The sequence below is a fragment of the Lissotriton vulgaris genome, chromosome 8 (assembly GCF_964263255.1).
Source record: "Lissotriton vulgaris chromosome 8, aLisVul1.2, whole genome shotgun sequence".
Taxonomy (NCBI): Eukaryota; Metazoa; Chordata; class Amphibia; order Caudata; family Salamandridae; genus Lissotriton; species Lissotriton vulgaris.
The window spans coordinates 57,398,946-57,421,879 of NC_141696.1; the positions used below are offsets into that span (position 1 = coordinate 57,398,946).

The following is a 22,934-nucleotide window of genomic DNA, read 5'->3' on the forward strand; positions in this document are numbered from 1 at the left end:
AAAACTGGTCCTCTCGCCAATACGACATCAAAGCGATGAAAGGCAATGTGTGAGTTGGCGGTTAATATTCGAGACTTCTGTTGACCTCTCACCGCTCTGTGTTCTGCTCCTTTGCAAAGTAGCTGGATCCTAGCCCCAAAAGAGACCGTGGCGGTACCCTTGCGCCCCCGTGGTGGTACCCTTGCGCCCCCGTGGCGGTACCCTTGCGCCCCCGTGGCGGTACCCTTGCGCCCCCGTGGCGGTACCCTTGCGCCCCCGTGGCGGTACCCTTGCGCCCCCGTGGCGGTACCCTTGCGCCCCCATACCAATTCAGTCCTCTCTAGAAAACTCACCACTCCAGGTTGGCTTTCGGCTAAGTAGGCCTCGGTGGTGAGATACAGACTTAAGACTTTGCACCTCACTGAGCACCAATGAGCTGTAGCAAGGCCTGGGTTGCCTCTGACTGGAGTCTTACAAGTATGACCTGCACAGCACTTCACAGGGTGGTGCCATGGTTTGCATGTGGCTGGTCCAGTTTGAAGGTGAACTGCTAAAAATGCCCACGGGCAGCATTCCTTTAAGTGGTGGCTTCATTATTTTCATCACTTGTTCTTTGTGGACTCTCAAACTTCTGGCTAAGCAGACCTGGCCCTTAATGATCAGCTAACTTCAGCTGGGTACCATTTAAAGAATGCAGTTTGTATCCCCCCAACACTGAGCATATATTCCTGTATCAAAGGACAGAGATCAAAGGTTTCTTTTAGAGAATTTTAGGCGTGATCATAGTCCTTGCTGGATTTCATCCCTTCTCTTTTAATTTTATCAAAGTGACCCCTCTCCATCCACTGAGCTCTCCTTCCCTGCTCTTAAACCCGCGGTAGAACCTGTGGCCACACATTTTTCTTTGAGTGTGGATTATGAAGAGGACTCCTAAATATCCCCATCACCGCCACGGTTTCTTTGTTGCAATCTTTATTGATATCCACTAAATACCCTCCCCAGTCTACGTATAGTACATAATGGATAGTCCTCGCCTATTGATTTTACTTTCAGAAACAAATTAAATCAGTGAGGTAAGAAGTGGTGAGGAACTAGTGTTCAACCGATTGGCCTGTCTTCCTTTCTTCTGCACACAGCACAGACAGCAACTATTCTACAGTCACCACTTACAACATATAGGGGGGGTTGGATATGGGGTTCTTTCAAAGGTTAAGGGTTACATCAATATCCTTTCCCATGTAATTTTCGTCCGATATTGATTGCTTATCCACAAGCTCCCTGGCAATCCAACTAACCATTAAGACTAAACTGTCAGGAACAGCATCCCCCATGCTCCATACTACAGCGCGTGTGAAGTCCTAGCACCCATACTGCAAAAATGTGATTGGAAGCTGGACATCAGCCCTCAAGGCTTGGTCAGGAGGTCTTGTTTTGCCTACGTTCAATTCCTGCATGTTCGAATATGTAACTAATCCATGATATCAGATACAGTCCGATCGCCAGAAGTTTCTCATGAGCAGACTATCCCACAGCAAGTCCTAGATCTCTTAGGGGTTCCCATACATGTTCATACATTTCCAGTTAATCATTTGTCATGACTATGATTTTCGCAGTCTGCGATGTTCATCTCGATAACTAGGTTTCCCTCTCGGCTCCTATGGGTTTACTCCATAATCTAAGAATGCGTAGCTTCGACATTGCTAGCCTCGTCGCCCATCTCTTCCTGAGATTGGCGGGAACTACACTGTCCGACACATCATGAAGTAGTGCCAGTCTGAGAGATGCGTCTAACATTACGTCCACTAGTTCTGACCACACCGTCCATACACCTCTGCAGTTTCTGTTGATGCTCCCAATGACCCCGTTGTGATTTCCTCTTTTCCAGGTACCTCTGGCGGCTGGAGAGCATGATTCTGAAGGAGGAGTTCTTTCCGCAGTTGCATTCACTTAGGTCGTCCATCGAGACTTTGACGGAAGGAGCCCGTGGTACGAGTATGCTCTGGTAGACCTTGTTGGGGGCATAGAGGTGGGGGAGGAGTAGAAATGATGGCTGGGCGGGAAGGAGTACAGAGGGTTGACACAGTTTACCCACACCATGCAGGAGAGTTGGAATGGTGAGTCCTAGAGTGGTCATAAGTCTCCTTTGTTAAGTTTGTGTCATTTGCTTGGTTTAGGGTTGGGTTCGGCTGATGGTCACGTTTGATGTGGATGCCCTACGGCGTAAACATGTGGTCTGCCAGGATTATTTGTGGAAGGAATGAATACCTGGTAACTCACGTTGGTGAAGCAGAGCATATTTCTGGAGAAAAAGGGGGCATCAGAGAAAATTTCTTGATCCAAGTCATCAGTCTATGGATAGCCCAGAAATAGAGGGGTTGCTACAAGCTTTAGGCCTTTAGCTTTAAGTGCTTTGACGTCCATTTATGCTGAGTTTGGGTTTAGGAGGAGTCCTTGTTGCTTTGCTCTCAGGATGTTCTTGCCATTATATTCCCATTAACAACTTTTTTTTCTCTTTGGTTCCTAGAGTTACTGGAGTGTGATGAACTTCATGTGATCATCCGCTTAGTCCTGCAGGCGGGAAACCTGATGAACGCTGTGAGTGTACTATCACCTGCTTGATGTTTATACTCCTACACTAAGCACTGTCCCATATCCAGCTTTTACCTCAACATGTTTCTTTCTCCCTCTGTTTACTCCTCTTTTTATCATTTCCTTTACTTCTGTTTACAGTATATTGGCGTACTCCTTTTTCATACTTCAGTTCAACTCAACCCATATTTCCCCACCTCTCCAGGGTTCTCCCCTAATTCCATTTTGCACTGGGAGACTTGTGCACCACTGGTCTTGTGCTTAAAATGTTTCACAATATTTCCAGAACACCTCTTGGGAGCATTCTTAAAACCCCTTTGAAGAGTTACATTTTGACAAATGCTGTGGCTAATGTATTCAACAGTGAAGCACCTGGCATGAAACTCTTGATTACTTGCAACCCTGCAAATGCTCTGTATATTGGCCATTAGTGTCCTGCTAAATATTGTCCAGTGGTACTGCTCTGATGTGCACTAATGTGCTCACATGTGCATTATTTCACTAAAGGGGGTTAGGCTTAAACCTGAGCAAAGCACTATGCTACGCTTGCGTAGTTTGCGTAGTGGGAAGTAGCGCAAACTGCACGTAGCACAGTGCAAACACTCGTAGCGTAGTGCAGCTATCATTTTTTGCTTGCTCGCGGTCCTCAATGTCAAGATTGGCGACTGCGAGCAAGCAAAATGACATCCCGGCAAGATCTTTTCCGCGTTCGCGATCAGCAACATCAAGTTGCCTATCGCGAGCGTGGAAAATAAACCTCCCAGCGAGATGCTCAACGTGGGGGTGTCAGGTCATTGCGAGTGGTCGCATATGCTCGCGACCAGAAACGACCAGTCAGCATTGAGAAAGCTGCCGCTCGAGTACAAATCTACTCAAGGGGCAGAAAACTACAGCTCGCACTGTGCAAGATGCCGTTTTCAATGATTGCACAGTGCCGGATGCTTGTCTGCACTGTGTAATCATTGAAAACGGCATCTTGCACAGTGCGAACAGGGTACTACCCAATTCGCGTAGTGCTATGCGTAGCTCACGTAGAGGGAAGTAAACTTTGTGTAGCTACGCGTAGCGATTCTTCGCGAACTCTAGGATAGCGTCGAGTAAGGGATGGGAGAGGTTTGCCAAAATAAAAGACCTGGCATTGCACGCTGCACTGTTACCCTTTGAATAACAGTTGTTAATGTTAACCTTTTTTACGTTTCTCAATTTATCAATCCCCGAAGGATGAACTATTGAGTTTGCCCAACTGAAATTCCACCGCATGACTTGCAGATGAGCAGTGAACCCTTAACTCTGAGCCTGATAGGTTTTCTAGATCTTAACTAATTTATACTTTAATCCACCATCTCCTGTAGCTCGGTTGCTGCGTGTAGATTGTCCTCACTAAGCTGTTGCTCACCACCAGTGCATCAAGAAAACCCTGGAGGCCCCCCCTGTAGAACATGGAGGACTGCTTTGTAGATGCTTCACACACAACTAACACACACAGGTTTCTTGACACTAAAATAGCTGATCTGGAGGCATCCAGAAAATCCTCTCGCGGAAGACTTTGGGGTTATTTAGAGGAGTGCGGGGCATTCCGCGACACTGCTGGCCTGTCGCTCTCTTTAGAGTTGGGCAAAGCGTCATGTTTTTGCTGATGTAAACCAGATGCCTGTGGACAATGGGCTGTCGGTCCAGGCGCTTCTCAGGCATGTTCTGGTGTGCTTTTGTTTTCTTTTTCTCTTTTGAGATCCCCGGAGAAAGTTTGACCGCCCTGTACATCTTAGGAGAAAACTCCCAGGGTGTCGGGTCAATCATATTTTATTTTTCCAAAACCAACTAAAACTATGGAAGCTTGTTTTAAAAAAAAAAAAGTTTGCTGAGCGCCCGCTCAAGAAACTTGCAGTGCCTTCATACAAGCTGCTAAAGGTTAAAATGCCTTCTATCCACAAGCAGGCATGCAGACACCCTTGGATGTAGCACGCAGGCTCCCAGGTCTCTGGTTTTACTGATAAATACAGAAAGAAAAACCTCGACTTAAACACCTGGATTTATTTTTAAATGTGGCTAAAACCGGAATTAGGAGGTATTCTGAGTGATTATAAATGCAATCCCTGATGGATGTCACACAAATAGCTGTGTGAATGGACGATCAAGGGAGTTGGAGAGAATCTTTCCTAAGGATGCTTAAACAGTTTCTGGAGATTTGGGTGTAAGGGACCCTGGAGAGGTTGGAAGATGAGTTCTGTGGAGGAGTTTCAATGGCCACCATAATGACACTCCGGTGTAGGTGAAACTTTGCATTTAGGTTTTGGCTGATACTGGTCTCTGAGCAGGACTTGCTTCTCTTCGCAGGGCGGATACGCAGGGAAGGCGGCCGGATTCCGAATGGCTTCTCTTCTGAAACTGGCAGATACAAAAGCCAACAAACCTGGAATGAACCTCATGCACTTTGTGGCTATGGTGAGCTCATCACATAATGGGGGCTTGAGGATGGATTGTCATTGGATTTCTGTATAAAGCTGTATCATCCAGGGATTGATTGAATGGTAAAGCGTATAAACATGGCAGCAAGTCTGTACACTCTGTTGTGTTTTCTTTGCTTTCGCAGGAAGCTGAGAAGAAAGACAAAGGTCTCCTGGTCTTTCCAGAGAAGCTGCAGCACATCGGTCCTGCCTCGCGGTAAGACTCAACTTAGTTATCCACGCATCCTTGCCACAGCCAGTCTATCATCCCTTAATTCCTTTGTGTGTTACCCTTTTATTGGTCTGATATTGAAAGACCCTGATGGAAATGGATCTGTGCATCCTTTCTATTATATAAGCATTTTCATTCTATTTCAATCCAGGCTTCTCTCGCAGCTCCTGAGATTAGATTGTTTTAGATTTAGCTGGAATTGTGATGTATTTTCACCATGTGGAACATTTGGCATTATATCCGGTCAGTAGAGGCTGCACCCACTCATGGGTTCTCTATAGCTCGAGTGGTTATGCAGACCTCACAGTGCTGAGCCTTCAGTCGTACAAAAGGGGTTGGTGATGGACGAAGCATCTGAATCCATCAAACACTCACACCCAGTCAAAAGATCTGGGTTTAATCCATCACCGTTCTTTAGCCAACTCTGCCACCCCAGTTCAGACATGGCTATATGCAAATCAGTCTGACTCTGTGCCTCATGGGAACAGTCCAGCCAGAACTGCCAAGCCATGTCTTCCCCGGACCGGAAACAAGCTTCCGAGGACCGGTTTCTGGCATTCCAGCCGTTTTCAGCCCGGCTTGCTTGAATCCAGTGGCAAAGTGAGCAAGGGACTCACGTCTGAGCATACCCTGCCACACTTATGGCGGCCACAAGCGGTACAAAAGCCTTCAGTCATAGACATGGGGACAAAGGGGATAAAGATCCTGCATACAATGGAAATGCTTGCTTCATGCTTTTCAAAATTCCATTGTAAGCAAAAGTTGCAATCACTCGAACAAAATCCCAAAATCTAGATCTTTTAAATTGGTTCATCATAGTCTGATTTTGATAGCTCTGAAAACCTTGGAGCTGCAGTATCTTCAGCGTGGGGGGCGCTGAGGTCTTGTTTGACCGTGACATTCACACGTGAAGAGCATTCCGACACGCCTGCCCATTGCATTGTGGTAGCCGATATCGAAAGTATGGTGGTCGGTACACCACACAAATGTTTCTTCAAGCCGCATATTTCATAGTCCCAGACCTACAGTCGACTTAAATGCTCATAAGCCCATTTCTCTAACAAACGATAATCGCTCTGGTAGGAGGGACCTCCTGTGTTCTGTTCTTACTGCTTACCATCCAGCTATGCCCAAGTTAGCTTATGCCCTGTGCATACAGAAGGGAGCTCACTAGACAGGTGGCCAGGTGTGGAGGGTAGATTGGACACAAGGCTTCCGTCCCTTCTAACACTCAGCGGTCACTGTCTGCATTCTGGAGAGTAGAAGTTGATGTTGTCCATGCTTGTCTTGCATCAAGGCGGTTATTTGTCCCGTTTACTAAGGAGACGCACAAATACACCTTTGGATGAAATGTGATGGCTGCTGTTTGGTGTAAAGCTCTCTGCAGCTTGTGCAAAGAGATTTGCACTTTGAGAGACTCCATAAATAAAATGTTGGTCAATCTGGTAATTAGTATAAGTTTGTCCTTTGATGCACAAAATCAGATTACACATTATGTAGATTGCACACAATGTCTGAAATTGCACAACACCTCAATGTGCCTTTCACGTGGGTCCATGCTTGATGGGAAGTTGAGGTTCAAATTAGCCTAGGGTTCCTACATGTTGTATGTAAGGGGGAGCACCCGTGGAATGCTGTGAGGGGGAGCACCCGTGGAATGCTGTGAGGGGGAGCACCCGTGGAATGCTGTGAGGGGGAGCACCCGTGGAATGCTGTGAGGGGGAGCACCCGTGGAATGCTGTGAGGGGGAGCACCCGTGGAATGCTGTGAGGGGGAGCACCCGTGGAATGCTGTGAGGGGGAGCACCCGTGGAATGCTGCGAGGGGGAGCACTCGTGGAATGCTGCGAGGGGGAGCACCCGTGCAATGATGTGAGGGGGAGCACAGCTCAGTTTCACTGCCAAGAAATTGAATCTCATTTGTCCTCACCTGGTGCTCTCTGCCTTGGGAACAGTGATTACAATTGGTTTCTTTTTTCTGTATAATTGGTTAATAATTTAAAGTGGTCATGGGACAGAACCCACCTGCTGCGCTAAGTGTAACGTAGAGCAAGGCAATGCAATATGACTCCTTCCGCAAGCCACTGGTACATACTTTAGCACTGGAGACTGGCTGGAGTGCTGGGCACACCAGAGGTCTTTCCATCATTCCTCGAGGAGCCTGAATGAAAATGTCCTGTTCAGAAATGGACCCGACACTGTGGGAAGCACTGCCAACCATCCAGTCTCATCCATCACTCTATCGGTTAGGGTAGCGGTGACCTGGACTGTAGAATGCTGCAAGGACAGTCGACCTCTGTCTCACCGGTTTCCATCCAGTGAGTGGATAATGGTACCACCCTTTAAATTACCCTGATCCAGAAGGAATCCTTCGAACAGGGGGGCGTGCCAGTTTATTCATTCATCTCCTACAGCTCCCAGGTTGAGAGAATTTGCCCTGGTAGCATTGAGGCTGGTTTGCTTTTTGGACCAGTGACTCCCTGGATAACTCATGGGCTTGCTTCCTTCTGCTACTCTTGGCTGCAGTGTCCTTGGGGACCCCTTTTATCCCCAGTTCAATCAGTGCCTATATTGCTTCTCTGTAACTCGAAAGTCAACGTGCAATCTTACGTGGATAAAACACGTACACCTGGTTCTCTTAATCCTGATACCACGTATGCGCTTTAACTGCTACTTAAATGCCAACATTGGATGCACCAGAGTCCGCTCCAGCTGAACGGCAGTACAGAGTCCATCTTTATTGGGGAAAGCTGATATGGACACGAGGTCCACCCACCTTTCTCTACTGTTGAAGCAAACCACATCCTTAGCTTCTACTGTGAAAATGATGGATTTTGTCCTCAATATTAGGCTCTCTAGGACCCAAATTTAGAAACGTTATAGGTAGTTGTTTTCATTACCTAAGCGTATACCCTACTCTTCTCTCAGTAGCGTTAAGCCCTGTGACAAGGGGTCATGAGTAACCATATTATGATTTTCCTGCATATCAGCTGGATTTTGTCCTTGGAATACACCACACACGACCTCTTCTCAGGAGGAGGTGGGTGGTGTGCTTTGGGCTATCGATGACCATGTGTACGTGGAAAGCTGCGGCTCGGCGACCTTTGATGCTGTGGACCACAGGGCTTTGTTGGCCATCCGTGCCGCTTAAATGGACTAGTGTGGGACTAGCATTGCATCTTGTCCATTAAATACTTGTACTGTTCACCAAAGGTCTGGGATGAATTGGGTAGTAAACAAGTAGAGACCAATGGCAGTCAGACAGATTTGTGAGTCGCTGTCCATCAGTATGACTACAACATTCACTTATGCCCTATTCTACCCTAGGGTGTCCAAAGACCACGCTCGAGACCTCAATAGTTGCCTTTTTGCGATTGAGGCATGCATGAAAGATGCATGTCTCCAACTGCGTCCCTTCAAAACTGTGTTGGTTTGTGCCTCAGGAACTATCATACACCTCTTTGGGGGGGGAATGAAACCTCTATTCCAGCCTGTGTTTAGGTAAATTGTACAGACCTTTTTACTCCTGCAGATGACAAAGGCAATTCTTTCAGTTGTAGGAAACTGTACTTATCGAACACTCTTTAAAAAAGTTTCACTGGTTATCAATGGAGTATTGCATCAGATTTGCTTTAAAAAATACACACACACACACACACTCACTCACCCCTTGATTCTAAACTGGTAGTAACTGGAAGCTCATGACTTGTGTATCGGAAGGACATTCTGAAAGTGGACATTTTCCAGTTTAGGACTTGCCAGTTACTAGTCCCTTTACTAATGTTGCTCCCAAAACCTGCTTCACACCCTCATTGAGTAGTTTCAGAAAGAAGCTTAGAATGCGTCCATTTCTGTTGTCCCTGGGAAATTAATTGAACTCTTGTCGTTGAGCTTTCTTTGTCTTGTGTGATCTAATAGTCTTAGGAAAATGTCTGTTTTCCAGGTATTCCTCAATTCTGTGAGCCTATATACGTCAGTGCGGTTTATTGTACATCAATATCAAATTGGTTTCATGAGTGGTGTTTACAACCTTCTGTAAGCCAGTTATGGAGGTTCTCCACTGTACCAAATAATGTAAGCAAAATACATGCTGCCTTTGGTTAACCCCGTATGTTCTCTGCAGTTGATGGTTACTGCCTTCCACTTGAATCCGCCTTCCATCCTTCTTGTTTTCTTCCTTCTCCTAAGGCAGGCCCCTCTTTGCAAGATTTCCAGCAGATTTGTTTCCTCTTTGCCAGAACATTTCCTTCCATCACCTTCATGATTCCCTGTTCTCTTTGCTTCATCGCATGCCCCACAACTCTTCTCCCTCCCTATTGAGGGAATTGTTCAGATGCAACGTGGTACTCTTCTGCTAATGGTGACTTTGTCTTTACATTCACAGAATAACTTTGCAGGAGGTGGAGGGTGACATACAGTACCTTTCGCAGCGGGTCCACCAAGCCAAAGACTACATGGAGGAGGAAGCTGACCTGAGACAACAGATGGAGACCTTCTTGCAGGTGTGCCAGGGTAACTGTGAAGAAGGGGGAGGTTGAGACAGTCCTTCATAATGGAGGCTGGGGCAGTGCTCCTCCTGAACGAGGCTGGGGTGGTCTCCTCCTGAACGAGGCTGGGGTGGTGCTCCTCCTGTACGAGGCTGGGGCGGTGCTCCTCCTGTACGAGGCTGGGGCGGTGCTCCTCCTGTACGAGGCTGGGGCGGTGCTCCTCCTGTACGAGGCTGGGGCGGTGCTCCTCCTGTACGAGGCTGGGGCGGTGCTCCTCCTGTACGAGGCTGGGGCGGTGCTCCTCCTGTACGAGGCTGGGGCGGTGCTCCTCCTGTACGAGGCTGGGGCGGTGCTCCTCCTGTACGAGGCTGGGGCGGTGCTCCTCCTGTACGAGGCTGGGGCGGTGCTCCTCCTGTACGAGGCTGGGGCGGTGCCCCTCCTGTACGAGGCTGGGGCGGTGCCCCTCCTGTACGAGGCTGGGGCGGTGCTCCTCCTGTACGAGGCTGGGGCGGTGCTCCTCCTGTACGAGGCTGGGGCGGTGCTCCTCCTGTACGAGGCTGGGGCGGTGCTCCTCCTGTACGAGGCTGGGGCGGTGCTCCTCCTGTACGAGGCTGGGGCGGTGCTCCTCCTGTACGAGGCTGGGGCGGTGCTCCTCCTGTACGAGGCTGGGGCGGTGCTCCTCCTGTAAGAGGCTGGGGCGGTGCTCCTCCTGTACGAGGCTGGGGCGGTGCCCCTCCTGTACGAGGCTGGGGCGGTGCCCCTCCTGTACGAGGCTGGGGCGGTGCCCCTCCTGTACGAGGCTGGGGCGGTGCTCCTCCTGTACGAGGCTGGGGCGGTGCTCCTCCTGTACGAGGCTGGGGCGGTGCTCCTCCTGTACGAGGCTGGGGCGGTGCTCCTCCTGTACGAGGCTGGGGCGGTGCTCCTCCTGTACGAGGCTGGGGCGGTGCTCCTCCTGTACGAGGCTGGGGCGGTGCTCCTCCTGTACGAGGCTGGGGCGGTGCTCCTCCTGTACGAGGCTGGGGCGGTGCTCCTCCTGTACGAAGCTGGGGCGGTGCTCCTCCTGTACGTGGCTGGGGCGGTGCTCCTCCTGTATGTGGCTGGGTCAGTTCTTTTTACTTTAGAAGACTTACCCATCACAGCCCAAGAACAAACCCTGACCTCATAGCCCACCATCACCACTGTTGCAATCACTGCTACCATTAAAGATCATCCACTTTGGGGGAGGTTAGAGGGGGGTCATTTGGCCCTTTCCTCCACCAGGCCTTCATCAAAGGACTCCCATCAGTGACGCACTAACACCTATCTTCATCGCCTCCATTGACTCAGCCACGTTCCTGGACACCTGGAAACATTCCACAGTCAATCCCCTGCTCCAGAAACATCTGTTGACCCAGCCATGCTTTCCAACTAGAGATCCCCTCCTCACATACACATTCAAGACACTTCACAAATTAGGCCCCTCCTACCTGAACAGTCTCACCTTCTTCCATCAACCACCCAGGCTCCACTGTACTCTTACTCGCACAGTCCCACACACAAACAGAACCAGATCAGGAGGATGGGCTTTCTCTTACATTGCTTCTAAAGCGTGGAACGGCCTCCCCAACAGAACCAGATCAGGAGGATGGGCTTGCTCTTACATTGCTTCTAAAGAGTGGAACGGCCTCCCCCCAACACTTCTGGACTGCTGCCTCTCTTCTTGAAAACAGCAAGACGCTAAAGACCTTGCTTTTCAATTACCCACCCAGCCATAGGCACAGGGCGAGGCACACACCTGCTCAGCATCAGGATACCCTCACCGGTGATAGTGTGCTTTCCAAATAATCTTTACATAAGAATTGGGGGCAGGGCTGGAGTTTCGTAGTTCTTCTCCTGCAGAAGGCTTGGGCAGACCTCCTGGGTGAGGCTGGGGATGGTGCATTTCTTCTACAGAAGCCTGGGGTGGTCCTCTTGGGTGAGGCTGGGGCAGTTCTCCTCCTACAGATGCCTGGGGTGGTCCTCTTGGGTGAGACTGGGCCAGTTCTCCTCCTGCGGAAACCTAGGGTGGTTCTCGTGGGTCAGTCAGGGGCCGCTATTCTCCTGCAGGTGCCTGGGGTGGTCCTCCTGGGTGATGCTGGGACAGTTATCTTTTAGAAGCTTGGGGTGGTCTTCATGGGTGAGGCTGGGGCAGTTCTCCTCCTGCAGGTGCCTGGGGTGGTCCTCTTGGGTGAGGCTGGGGCAGTTGTTATCCTGCAGGTGCCTGGGGTGTTCCTCCTGGGTGAGGCAGGGGCAGCTATCCTTCAGAAGCTTGGGGTGGTCCTCATGGGTGAGGCTGGGGCAGTTCTGCAGAAGACTGGCCGGTTCTCGTCCTGACAAGGCTTGGGTTTGGGTGGTTCTAATGATGCTCTTCCAGGCATCTACACATTCACTGACTGTTCAAATATCTAAGCTCCGGCTCCCAAACCAACATTCTGCTCTGACTCTTTAGATGGCGGAAGTGGAGCTGGCAGAGGTGGAGGCGTTGCTGGGAAGGCTCTCTGATACCAAGATGACCCTGATGGAGTTCTTCTGTGAGGACGAGGCCCTCTTCAAGCTGGAGGAGTGTTGCTCCATCTTCAAAACATTCTGCTTAAAGTTTCTCACTGCAATCAAGGTAACTTATATTCAGCTCATGTTTTAGCATGGGTTCATGTTGGTGTTTGACGAGCAAGTGTAACTATTACTATATGAATAGTCTATAGAAGATGGGATTTGTTACACTCCTTACTCGTCTTGCATGTTCTTGATTCCTATAATATTTTATAGACTAGGATATTCATGTGCATAATTTTTATTAGAACATTGGAATGTTTGGAGCTCCATTGAAGACAATGGAGTGCTCCCTGCTTCTACAGGCCGCTAAAGGCCTGCAGAGCAACATTCCAATGTTGTTTTCAAAGGCCACTATTTAAACCCCTCGAACTCCGAGAGGCTTTTTTTTTTTATTTGTTAGAACATTCTGCCACTAGAGGGCAGAATGTTCCAATAGCCTTATTGCCCTTCGTAGCTGGGATATACCGGCTATTAAAATCCTGCTCCCTTGTTAAAGTCCCTCACCTTTGGCTCGGACTTTTAACGATTGAGCGGGCCTTTACTAGACTGTATAGCCCGCTAATGCGGGCTATAAGCCTATATTACAACACCTGTTCGGTCCTGCTGAGGTGGGGGAAGCCTGCCCTCCCTATGAAGGACTGTTGGGGTGCGGCTGCCTGACCATTCGTACTGCAGGAGCTGCTTCTTAATGACAATAGTAGGGCAGACGTATTTCTGGATAGATCTAATATCGCAGTTGTTCCCAGTGTAGCAGAATTCTCATGAACTTTTCCAAAACTTTATTACTATAAACTGTGGATGAAGGAATAGTAACATTGCTTTAAATATTTGTACATTTAAGGCCGAAGGAGTCATTTTGATAAGTGATGTGCAGCCCTTGGAGTGTTACTGGTCCATACAGCACTAGAGCATGCTTGCTGCTTCAGGCTATTGCACGGTGCAGTGGCGCAGTGCAGTTGGGAGTTGCAGTGGCGCAGTGCACACCAGCATCAGTGCTTCTCAAGGGTTTGACTATCTTCTTGAGTTGCAAGTAACCCACCCTTTCCCTGAATTCCACACTGAAATATAAACTCATATTGTAGGACTCCTGAAAATGAAACTAGTTTTTTACCGGGCATGGCCTTTTAACCTAATAATCGGTTTTGCTCGTTGAGGGTTTTCAAATTGGTTTTTATAATTCACTTCAACTTGAAGGACCATCTGCCAGGCCTGTCACTTGGAGGTGGTGCATGCTGAGCAACAGCCATTGCTGGTGGGGTGGGGGGGGGGGGGGTGGAGGATCCTTGGCTGGTGGGGGGGGGGGGAAGGATCCTTGGCTGGTGGGGGGGGGGACCTTGGCTGGTGGTGGGGGAACGGCTTGTGGTGGGGCCCCTTGGCTGGTGGGGGGGGGGACCTTGGCTGGTGGGGGGGAACCACGGCTTGGCTGGTGGGGGGGACCACGGCTTGGCTGGCGGGGGGGAACGGCTTGGCTGGTGGGGGGGCAACGGCTTGGCTGGTGGTGGGAGGGGGGCTTGGCTGATGGTGGGAGGGGGAGGGGGACCTTGGCTGGTGATGGGGGGGACCTTGGCTGGTGATGGGGGGGACCTTGGCTGGTGATGGGGGGGACCTTGGCTGGTGATGGGGGGGGACCTTGGCTGGTGATGGGGGGAACCTTGGCTGGTGGTGGGGGGAACCTCTTGGCTGGTGGTGGGGGGAACCTCTTGGCTGGTGGTGGGGGGAACCTCTTGGCTGGTGGGGGGGGGAACCTCTTGGCTGGTGGGGGGGGGAACCTCTTGGCTGGTGGGGGGGGAACCTCTTGGCTGGTGGTGGGAGGGGGAGCTTGGCTGGTGGTGGGAGGGGGAGCTTGGCTGGTGGTGGGAGGGGGGCTTGGCTGGTGGTGGGAGGGGGGGCTTGGCTGGTGGTGGGAGGGGGGGCTTGGCTGGTGGTGGGAGGGGGAGCTTGGCTGGTGGTGGGAGGGGGAGCTTGGCTGGTGGTGGGAGGGGGAGCTTGGCTGGTGGTGGGAGGGGGAGCTTGGCTGGTGGTGGGAGGGGGAGCTTGGCTGGTGGTGGGAGGGGGAGCTTGGCTGGTGGGAGGCTGTTGGGGGGGGGGGAAACTTGGCTGGTGGGGGGGAAGCTTGGCTGGTGGGGGGGAAAGCTTGGCTGGTGGGGGGGAAAGCTTGGCTGGTGGGGGGGGAAGCTTGGCTGGTGGGGGGGGGAGCTTGGCTGGTGGGGGGGGAAGCTCGGCTGGTGGGGAGCTTGATTAGATTGCCCCAGATAGCAACAACTGTTACAGGTCCATGACCTATGATTAAGCAGGATTGTGTCTGCTAATGAATGGTGGTCACAGTTAGCTAACTTGTCTCTTCAGTTCCCTCCCAAGGCTGCTATTGTGATTGGTCTCCTTTGGTTGGATGGCAGTAGGGAGTTTACAGTGGTGTTTTTGTGTTGTGTGACCTCAGATGCTTACGTGACATCAGAGTGCTCTTTTTTCTATAGCAACCTTGGACTAGCCAATGTTACGCAAGCAGGTGTTGGCGCCCTGAAGCTGCCTGCTTTGACTAGCACAGGTGACCTATTGAGAGCATTTTCTTGGTGTTTCATCATTAATGAGCGGGCTGTGGCTCAGGTGAGTGAGGCGACCTTCATAACTTGGATGGTTCTCCAGAAGATTTTGCAGCTGATTGAGGAGATTGCCACAGCATGCACAAAGTCTAGACCGCCATCCATTCGCATTTGGAGGGAGTTTGACTACTAGGAAACACAAGTGCATCTCTGTGATTCCCACAGTCCCACATACATGTGGATTTAAACACAGTTCAGCCCCTTTCACTGTTCTTTTTTTTCTAAAGTTCCATTTTCTCAGGAAGAGTGCAGATAGTGTCTCTCCCCTTTATCAATTCCTGACAAAATGTGGGTGCAGCACATCAATACAGACAGATCTGCTGTGCGCCCACACTTGTCACTACTCACCTTGCTGTATGTGCCTACATTTGACTTACTAGAGCTTCACATGGTTATATTTACTATTAGGCTTTTCTGCTCGGTGTTGTGTTTAGACAGAGTTGGGCCATATCCTAAACCCTCCTGGGTTGTCCTGGCCTCAGGCCAGTGATTTAAGCTACTTTCTCTGGTTGTGCTTGTTGTTCTCCAGGTTTCCTGGTGCTGAGTTGGTAAAATGTGTTTAAATCCCCCAGCTCGGAGTTCTCTGCTACTTCTCAAAGCATCCAGTTCAGTAGACTGTCATGCTACTATGTTCTCACACCGAGCTAGGAGTAATGTTGTTCATCACTATTGGGGGTGCATCTTTGTAACTCTTTCTTCTGTTCTGCAGGAAAACAAGGATCGGTTGAACGCGGAGCTGAAGAAGGAGCGCCTGGAGAAGCGCCGTTCCATTGCCACCTGCTCGACCCTCGATAAGGACATGCAGGATGTGGAGCTTGAGTTCCTGCTCATGCGGAACCCTCGGCCAGGTCCCAGGAGTCGCAGCCTGCGAACATCAAAGCTTTCCCCACCAGAAGCAAGACCCCGTACCCGCAACCCGAGCAGAAGCCCACGCCCAGTCCCACAGACCAACAAGCCAGAAAGCCCTTCAGCTCAACAGGAGCCAGTCCCTGCTCCTACAGAGATGGGCAGCACACAGGCCGTACCCAATACAGAGGACCACACTGAGGATCGCTGTGCCGCACCCCAACCACCTGGCGTGCCTGGGCCACCAGGCGTGCCTGGGCCACCTGGCGTGCCTGGGCCACCTGGCGTGCCTGGGCCACCTGGCGTGCCTGGGCCACCTGGCGTGCCCGGGCCACCTGGCGTGCCTGGGCCAACTGGCGTGCCTGAGCCTCCCGGCGTTTCTGAGCCCCCTGGCCTGCTGGACATTGCCTATATTGCAGAGCCTATTGAAGAGGAAAGCTGCAGCCCGCCTGTTGACAGTATTGAACAGAACCCTGATCAGGTACAAATTCAGGACCAATCATTCAGCAGCCAGGACAGTGATGCTGCAATGGCAAAGCTTCTCCGGCGACACACAATTAATGTTCTTCCATGCACGGAAGAAGACAGACAGCGTTTATTGAAATCTTGCACAGTCCGAATGCGTCCTCCTCCACTCTTCCTCCTGGGCAGGGCCCGCTCGGTGGAGGAAAACGCAGAGCTTGTGGAAGGTCAGTTGATGTTGGGAGGAGCAATCTCAAATTTACACACCAACGAAATCGGTAAAGAGGTGGCATGCCCATCCCCCCGCCCTGATAAACTTGGTCTCTTTGGGCAGGAAATGAAGTCTTGGATTCCAGATAAGAGCCAATCTCCAAGGACACCCAAAGTGGGAGAGGATAAACACCTCAGCAGGACGCCAGCATTTCGATATGGGGACACTTTAAATAGGAAAGACTACACGCTGACCCCAGAATCTGGTAAACATTTGTGGGCGAAGAACAAAAGGGACAGCCAGAAGCCTTCCACCGAAGGCTCTGCCATTGTCAACTTTTTCAAACGCTTTAACGATAACCCCCGGAGATCTTCTCCAAAACTGAAGGGATACGAGGCGTGCGGAAAGAACTGAGATTTTTATGGTGACTTTGATGTGAGCAGTACCCTGATCTCACAGGGAATTCTGGGGGGGGATAAACTTTTCAAGATATCTCTTGCCTCCAAACACTGGTGCTGTGGAGTGGGAGGGTGTGGAGATCTGCTCGTTGGATTCTGCCAATCCTCTGCCCTTTTCACATCATGCCAATGGGGTGGAGTGTTGCCCATGCCCAGGAGCGGCTGCCCACACCTGCTGACTCCAGACCTCCATAGACTCTTCTGCAGCCGTTGAGGTCTTTCTTGGGTGAAAAAGGTGCTTGTTCTCACAGAACTATTTTAATGAAGGAGATGGGGTGGAGTTGTTGATGGCCCTTCAACCCCACAATCCAGTATCTGATCTCTCAGGTGACCAATCTAAGGCCGCCGTTTAGGGTGGGCTATATCAAGATCTCTCAAGCTCATCCATGGCATATTGAACACGAAGTCCTTCTCAAAAAGGGCAAATCGCATTAAAGAGCCATTTTGCTTGTGGAGTCTAGCTGCACGTTGATGGCAGGTCCAGGGGAGACCTCCAAACATGGCGGGGGTACCTAAACATGCACTTATTGTAACTGTTTTATGACACACAAAGGCACATCAGCCCTTCACGGTGAATGTCCGTTGACCTCTTGCAAGTTGGATAAAATCTGTTTGTTGGGTGGGAGGTGACGGCGGAAGGGAAGCCTGTTGGGCACCCAACACTAGTGCTGTTTGAACTCTTCTGTGTGGTCTGGTTTAGTTTTTAAGCACTATCACTGTAGGTATGCACTTCTCCTGCCATGTTCCTTTTGCCCTGGGGGTGATGCCCCCTAGGGAACTGGGCATAAACTACAAGGTGCCTTTTATATTAAAAAACACTTATTTATACACTTATCTACCCCCCACCCTGGTCGCAGGTTGCTCATGACAGATGCAGGCAGGCCTGGCCAGAGGCTAGGGTGGCATTTTAATCGACTGAGAATGTAAACCGCCTCTGAATAAATGTGATAATCTAAATTTTAAGAGCTGCTGCAGTTTTGTCTTGTTTTCTGAAGGTGGGGGGGGGGGGGGTTACTTTGGGCCGTAACATGCTCACTAGTATTTGTATTCAGTCTTCACCTTACCACAGTGATCTATTCTGTGCTAATATTTTCACTTGGCAAATGAATTTTGCTGCATGACTTTGGTCACTTTCTTTGGTTGTCTGAAAAATTGTCACTTCTTTGCTATTTTGTAGTTTTTCTCACTGATTTGATTGTTTTAATTCTTTCTCTAACGTGGTCATCTGTCTTACTTTGGTATTCCCGCCTGTTGTGGTTTGTAATCTCCTCGGACGCATGTGGTTAACTCCACACCAGTCTTTTTTGTTGTTGTTTTTAATTGGCCTTGCTCATTGACATTGTGCGGTATTTCTGTAGTGTTTGTGGCGTCCTGTGTTGTTGTTGTTAAATTTTTCACTGTGAATGGAATGTGAGTGACCAGCTATGGCCTTTAATCAATAAAATTATTATGAATTTCTGGTTTGCATTCTCTTGTATTTCTCATGTTCTGGTGGCGTTGTATGTTTTTCATCAGAGTAGGTTATTTCCCCACAGACTGACTGACTTTCGAGGAAACTTCCTGCGGATTCTGGACTTGAAGAGTGGAAGCGCAGTTTTTAAATAACAGGGTTCAGGGATCACTTCCTATAGCAATGCGGCCTGTACACACGGTTACGTGGCTACCCGGGTCATTTAAAATGTAGGGTCATAAGATAGTTTTGTGTTATGGGTGAGGAGGGAGTAGGTCAATGCACTTAATTTGAGCCGGTGGGGATGGGACTCTTTAGATTGTTCGGCAAGTGGCAGCCCGCACGCTATTTAGAGTAAATAGAAATGTCCCTTCATGCAGACCGGCCAGGCATTTACCTGGGCATCAGGTGGGTGATGGGACATCATGCTGTAAGTTGCATTATCTCCGCTGTTTGAAAAGTAAACCAAGGCATTATGCACACTAGGGACATGTGCAATTATGAAGTGGTAATTACTACCATATACTGCACCGAAGTCTTGCTTCGATCCATTGGTGCCGACCACCAGCGCCCTGGACCACCCAGTCTCTCCATCCTAGGAGTTATCCAGTGCTAGCACATACTTGCAGATGGCGGCCCCCACTCACCCTTGAAGAGTGGACTCCGCTCCATCACAACTAACCAAGTCAAGAGGTGGATGGGGAAGACTGTAGGGCCTCGCTTTAGAGATGGTTTGGGAAGAGTTTGCCTTACACCTCTTGGCTCAGTTTCCAAAGTGTTGTCACATGTGAGACTGGTGGAGAGAACCAAGGCTACACAGTGACCTCTGACCTTCCTTTTATTACCCACCAAGTATCCTCTCCACATTTGTAGTACTTTACATCATCCTTGTTGTTACCTTTTGAAATGTGCTCTGTATGTGTATACATATTTAAAAAAACGAAGGTTAAAGGGACGTTATAGTTAAGTTGATGTTTTACCCATAGGGATTCAGCAGTTATAGTTATACTTATAGTAATATTTGTTAAGGTATAACTCATGGCCTAAAGTTACTTAACAGCAAAACACACAAGATGATGGACGGAATGTTGTACAATGGCAAAACATTCACCCTCGGTCACAGATCTGGGTTTAATCCATCGTTATTTTGCTCACCAAGCCACCCAAGTTCAGACATGGCCATATGCAAATCAGTCTGACCCTGTGCCTCATGGGAACAGTCCAGCCCGAACTGCCAAGCCATACCTTCTCTGGACCGGAATGAAGCATCCTAGGACCGGTTTCTGGCTATCGGCCGTCTTCAGCCAGGATAGCTTGACTCCAGTGACTTAGTGAGCACGGGACCCACATCTGGGCATACCCTTCCCACATTGGGTGAACAGCAAAACACACAAGATGATGGACGGAATGTTGCACAATGGCAAAACATTCCCCCCCCAGTCACAGATCTGGGTTTAATCCATTGTTATTTTGCTCACCAAGCCACTCCAGTTCAGACATGGTCATTTGCAAATCTTTCTTGACCCTGTGCCTCATGGGAACAGTCCAGCCCAAACTGCCAAGCCATGTCTTCCCTGGACCGAAATGAAGCATCCTAGGACCAGTTTCTGGCTATCGGCTGTCTTCAGCCAGGATAGCTTGACTCAAGTGGTTTAGTGAGCACGGGACCCACGTCTGGGCATAGCTGGCGCACTTGGGGCGAGAAAGCAAAAGAACCTTTCGTAAACATCCGAAAGCCCACCTGTACAAGGACTGAGTAGGCCTGCCTGTCTTGAGTCAAGCGCCAGGACCCTCTAGTAGTAGCTGCACGCTTTATAAATCCCACCACTCATTCATTCTAAATACCAACCTGAATTTTGCATTGGGTCTGCGTTAAAGTAATTCAAACCCAACACAATGTTTGTAAATGTGTCCCAAATCTATTGTGTTTGAAGTTTACTTAAACTTAAGTATGCTTACCTTTCTTATGAATAGCATACTAAAGACACTAACCTAGACAGACAACAAACCTTTTCCATTTATAAACCCATAGTTGGTTCTCCTAAATAAAGGAACTTTTTTTGGGTGGGGGAGGAAGAGGGGGGCTTACAACTTTTAAAAACATTTTTGGAGGAATCTCAACTTAAAGGGAAAAAAATGGAACATCTGAACAGGGAGATTAAACAAATCTATTTCTCTGGTGGCCCTAATTTTTACAACACAACTTTTTAAAATTGGCGGGAGGCTGTGTATGATTTGGACTATGTTAATAAAGGTGTTTAAAAAATTTTTTTTAAGGAGTTCGCAGACCCGGAACAAGAAGTAAAACCTACACAGAAGTCCTGTCGGACCTACCAAACAGTGGAGGCCCAGGAAAACCTCTGGAAAGTCAAAAACAAAAACCAATTACCAGTCATTAAGTTGAAAAATTGAAGCACATTAATGAAAATGTACTAGCTCATACATTCACTGGAAAAAACCAATGGTAAAGCTACTTTCTAGTTGGGTAGCAATATCACTCGCACCGTAATTTTTTAAACCTGAAAAATCACTGGAATTGACCAGTTATTTATTTTATTTATAAAGAGTTCAGTGAGCCAACTATAGCTTTCTGCCCTCTCAATGCATTGATTGTGACCTTACCTATTACATCCCTCTATCTAAAATGACATTATTGATGACATCATTTAAACCATGATCTTCAGATTGCACTATAAAACATTACAGTATTTTGCATATAAAAGTAAGTGCTAAATGCGCCAAAATCATGTAACATATATATTAACTAAAAGTGTGTGCATGTTTAAAATATTAATAGTAATAGCATTGGCCTGATAAATGCAAATGGTGCTCATTAAAACTACTAGTTAAGCTTTTAGCCCCAGCAATTATTCGGGAATAAAAATACGCTATGCACATATACAAAGAGTTGAGAGATACTTTATAAGACCGGTTGAATGTAATCAGTGGGTTGCTCTCAAGGAATTAAGTGAAAGAATAAAGCTACTCTTAAAAAAAGTCACCCATACATTAAAGTAAGCAAGGTGACCTGATAGAGCAGGCCTGTGGTGCTTTGAACAAACTGAATAAAAAGGGCAATTTAATTAAATGCAAACATTTCTGCAGTTCTGTGAAATATATGGGACATAAGTAGGGGTGGGAGTTTCACCCACTGCGAGAAGTGACGTGGAGCATAGTGTTTTCTCTTGAGCGGCTCACCAACATTAAGTCGGTGAGCTCTTGCAAGAAAAAAATCACATGCTAGACCTCCTCCTGGCGAGATTTCTCAACGCTGGCAGTTGCAGTGTGTTGCAACCGCATGAGAACAATGTCTACTCGAGCAGCAGAAATCGGCAGCGCCCTCTGGCACTACGCACAGTGTCGTTCGCACAGATTTTACAGTGGTGGAAAAACTCTCTGTGCTAAAAATCAGTGCGAGCAGCGTGACTTAACAGACTCCACCATTAGCAGAACTCCGGAGCGAGTTTTTCTGGCACTTCGCAGAGTTCCACGGAGTAAAACTCTGCGAACTCCGCCCAGGCCTAGACATAAGACATTGTTAAAGAAGATGTAACAAGTGACTAATTCACTTTCAAGCAGATCAATTCAGTGTGATTGTTTGAATGGTATACCATGTTCCATTCTCATCCTCTTCGCCCCGCTTACTGCGAGCACCCCAGCCCCGTTGGAAGGTCATGCTCACCCTGCGGACAGCCTTCCCACGTACTTAACCCTTCATGAATAAGCAGATCGCTTGAGGGTAATCCACCACACATGGGTGGCCTAGTACCTGGTGTGGACGGTCTGCACTCTTATGCACAGCTTCTTATGGAGAGCCCGCTCCCTGCATATACTCAGTCCTCCTTAACCCCTTAAGTGCTGCGCACGTTCACCGTCCGACGGCACCACTACCGCCATAGTGCTGCCGTCGGCCGTTCGAACTGCACCTGCGCAATGGAACGTCCAGCACTGGAGCTGGACGTTCCATAGCAGTTATAAGTCCATAAGTCCAGCACGTCCTGTAGCAGCCTTTTAGGGATAGCCAGCCTCTCGCGGTCAATCTAAAACATGGTTTGGCAAGTCCTGCCGCACACAACAATCTTCGCCCTGTATACAACTCTTAAAAGATCTCACTCCCTTTACATGCCCATTAGGAGGTCACACATTTTGCAAATAATTACAACCATTCGCAATGGAGGCTACATAAAACTGGCTCTAGATGTACTTTGCTGACTAGCTTATCTTTATGATCAGCATATAGCAAAGTGTGACATATATTGGATGATGTCACCTGCAATATCTGTCATTTGAGATGTCAAGTGTTGGACATGGGCACAGAGTCCAAACTTTGCCGCCAAACATCTGATGTTGAGGCCTGCCAACTCAGATTATTTTCCAATTTTTGGGTCCCACGCGAGTTCAGCGGCACTGAATATCACAGTTTTTTGTACTTTAATTTTTCAAAAATTGACTGAAAAGAATCACACCTAATAACAAAAAGCATGATTTTTGGATTAAAATCTAGCTTTCTTCCAAATTCAGTTTAATTCTGTTCATAGTCTAATTTTCCCTAAGGAAATTGCATAGGGGCAAAGCATTGTTTCCATGGCCCCTGCTTGACTGATCAC

The 22,934-nt window shown here is 48.8% G+C and overlaps 1 protein-coding gene across 1 annotated transcript in view; it reads left to right on the forward strand.

Moving 5' to 3' along the window:
• LOC147693377 (uncharacterized) overlaps positions 1-18,334 on the forward strand; it is a 161,034-nt gene extending 142,700 nt beyond the window's left edge. Inside the window, exons 6-12 of the mRNA XM_086933706.1 lie at positions 1,865-1,965; positions 2,504-2,574; positions 4,903-5,010; positions 5,159-5,229; positions 9,627-9,744; positions 12,197-12,361; positions 15,610-18,334. Coding sequence (XP_086789832.1) covers positions 1,865-1,965; positions 2,504-2,574; positions 4,903-5,010; positions 5,159-5,229; positions 9,627-9,744; positions 12,197-12,361; positions 15,610-16,833 — 1,858 coding nt within the window. The 3' untranslated portion in view covers positions 16,834-18,334. The remainder of the gene's footprint in view (positions 1-1,864; positions 1,966-2,503; positions 2,575-4,902; positions 5,011-5,158; positions 5,230-9,626; positions 9,745-12,196; positions 12,362-15,609) is intronic.
• Positions 18,335-22,934: the final 4,600 nt, after the last annotated feature.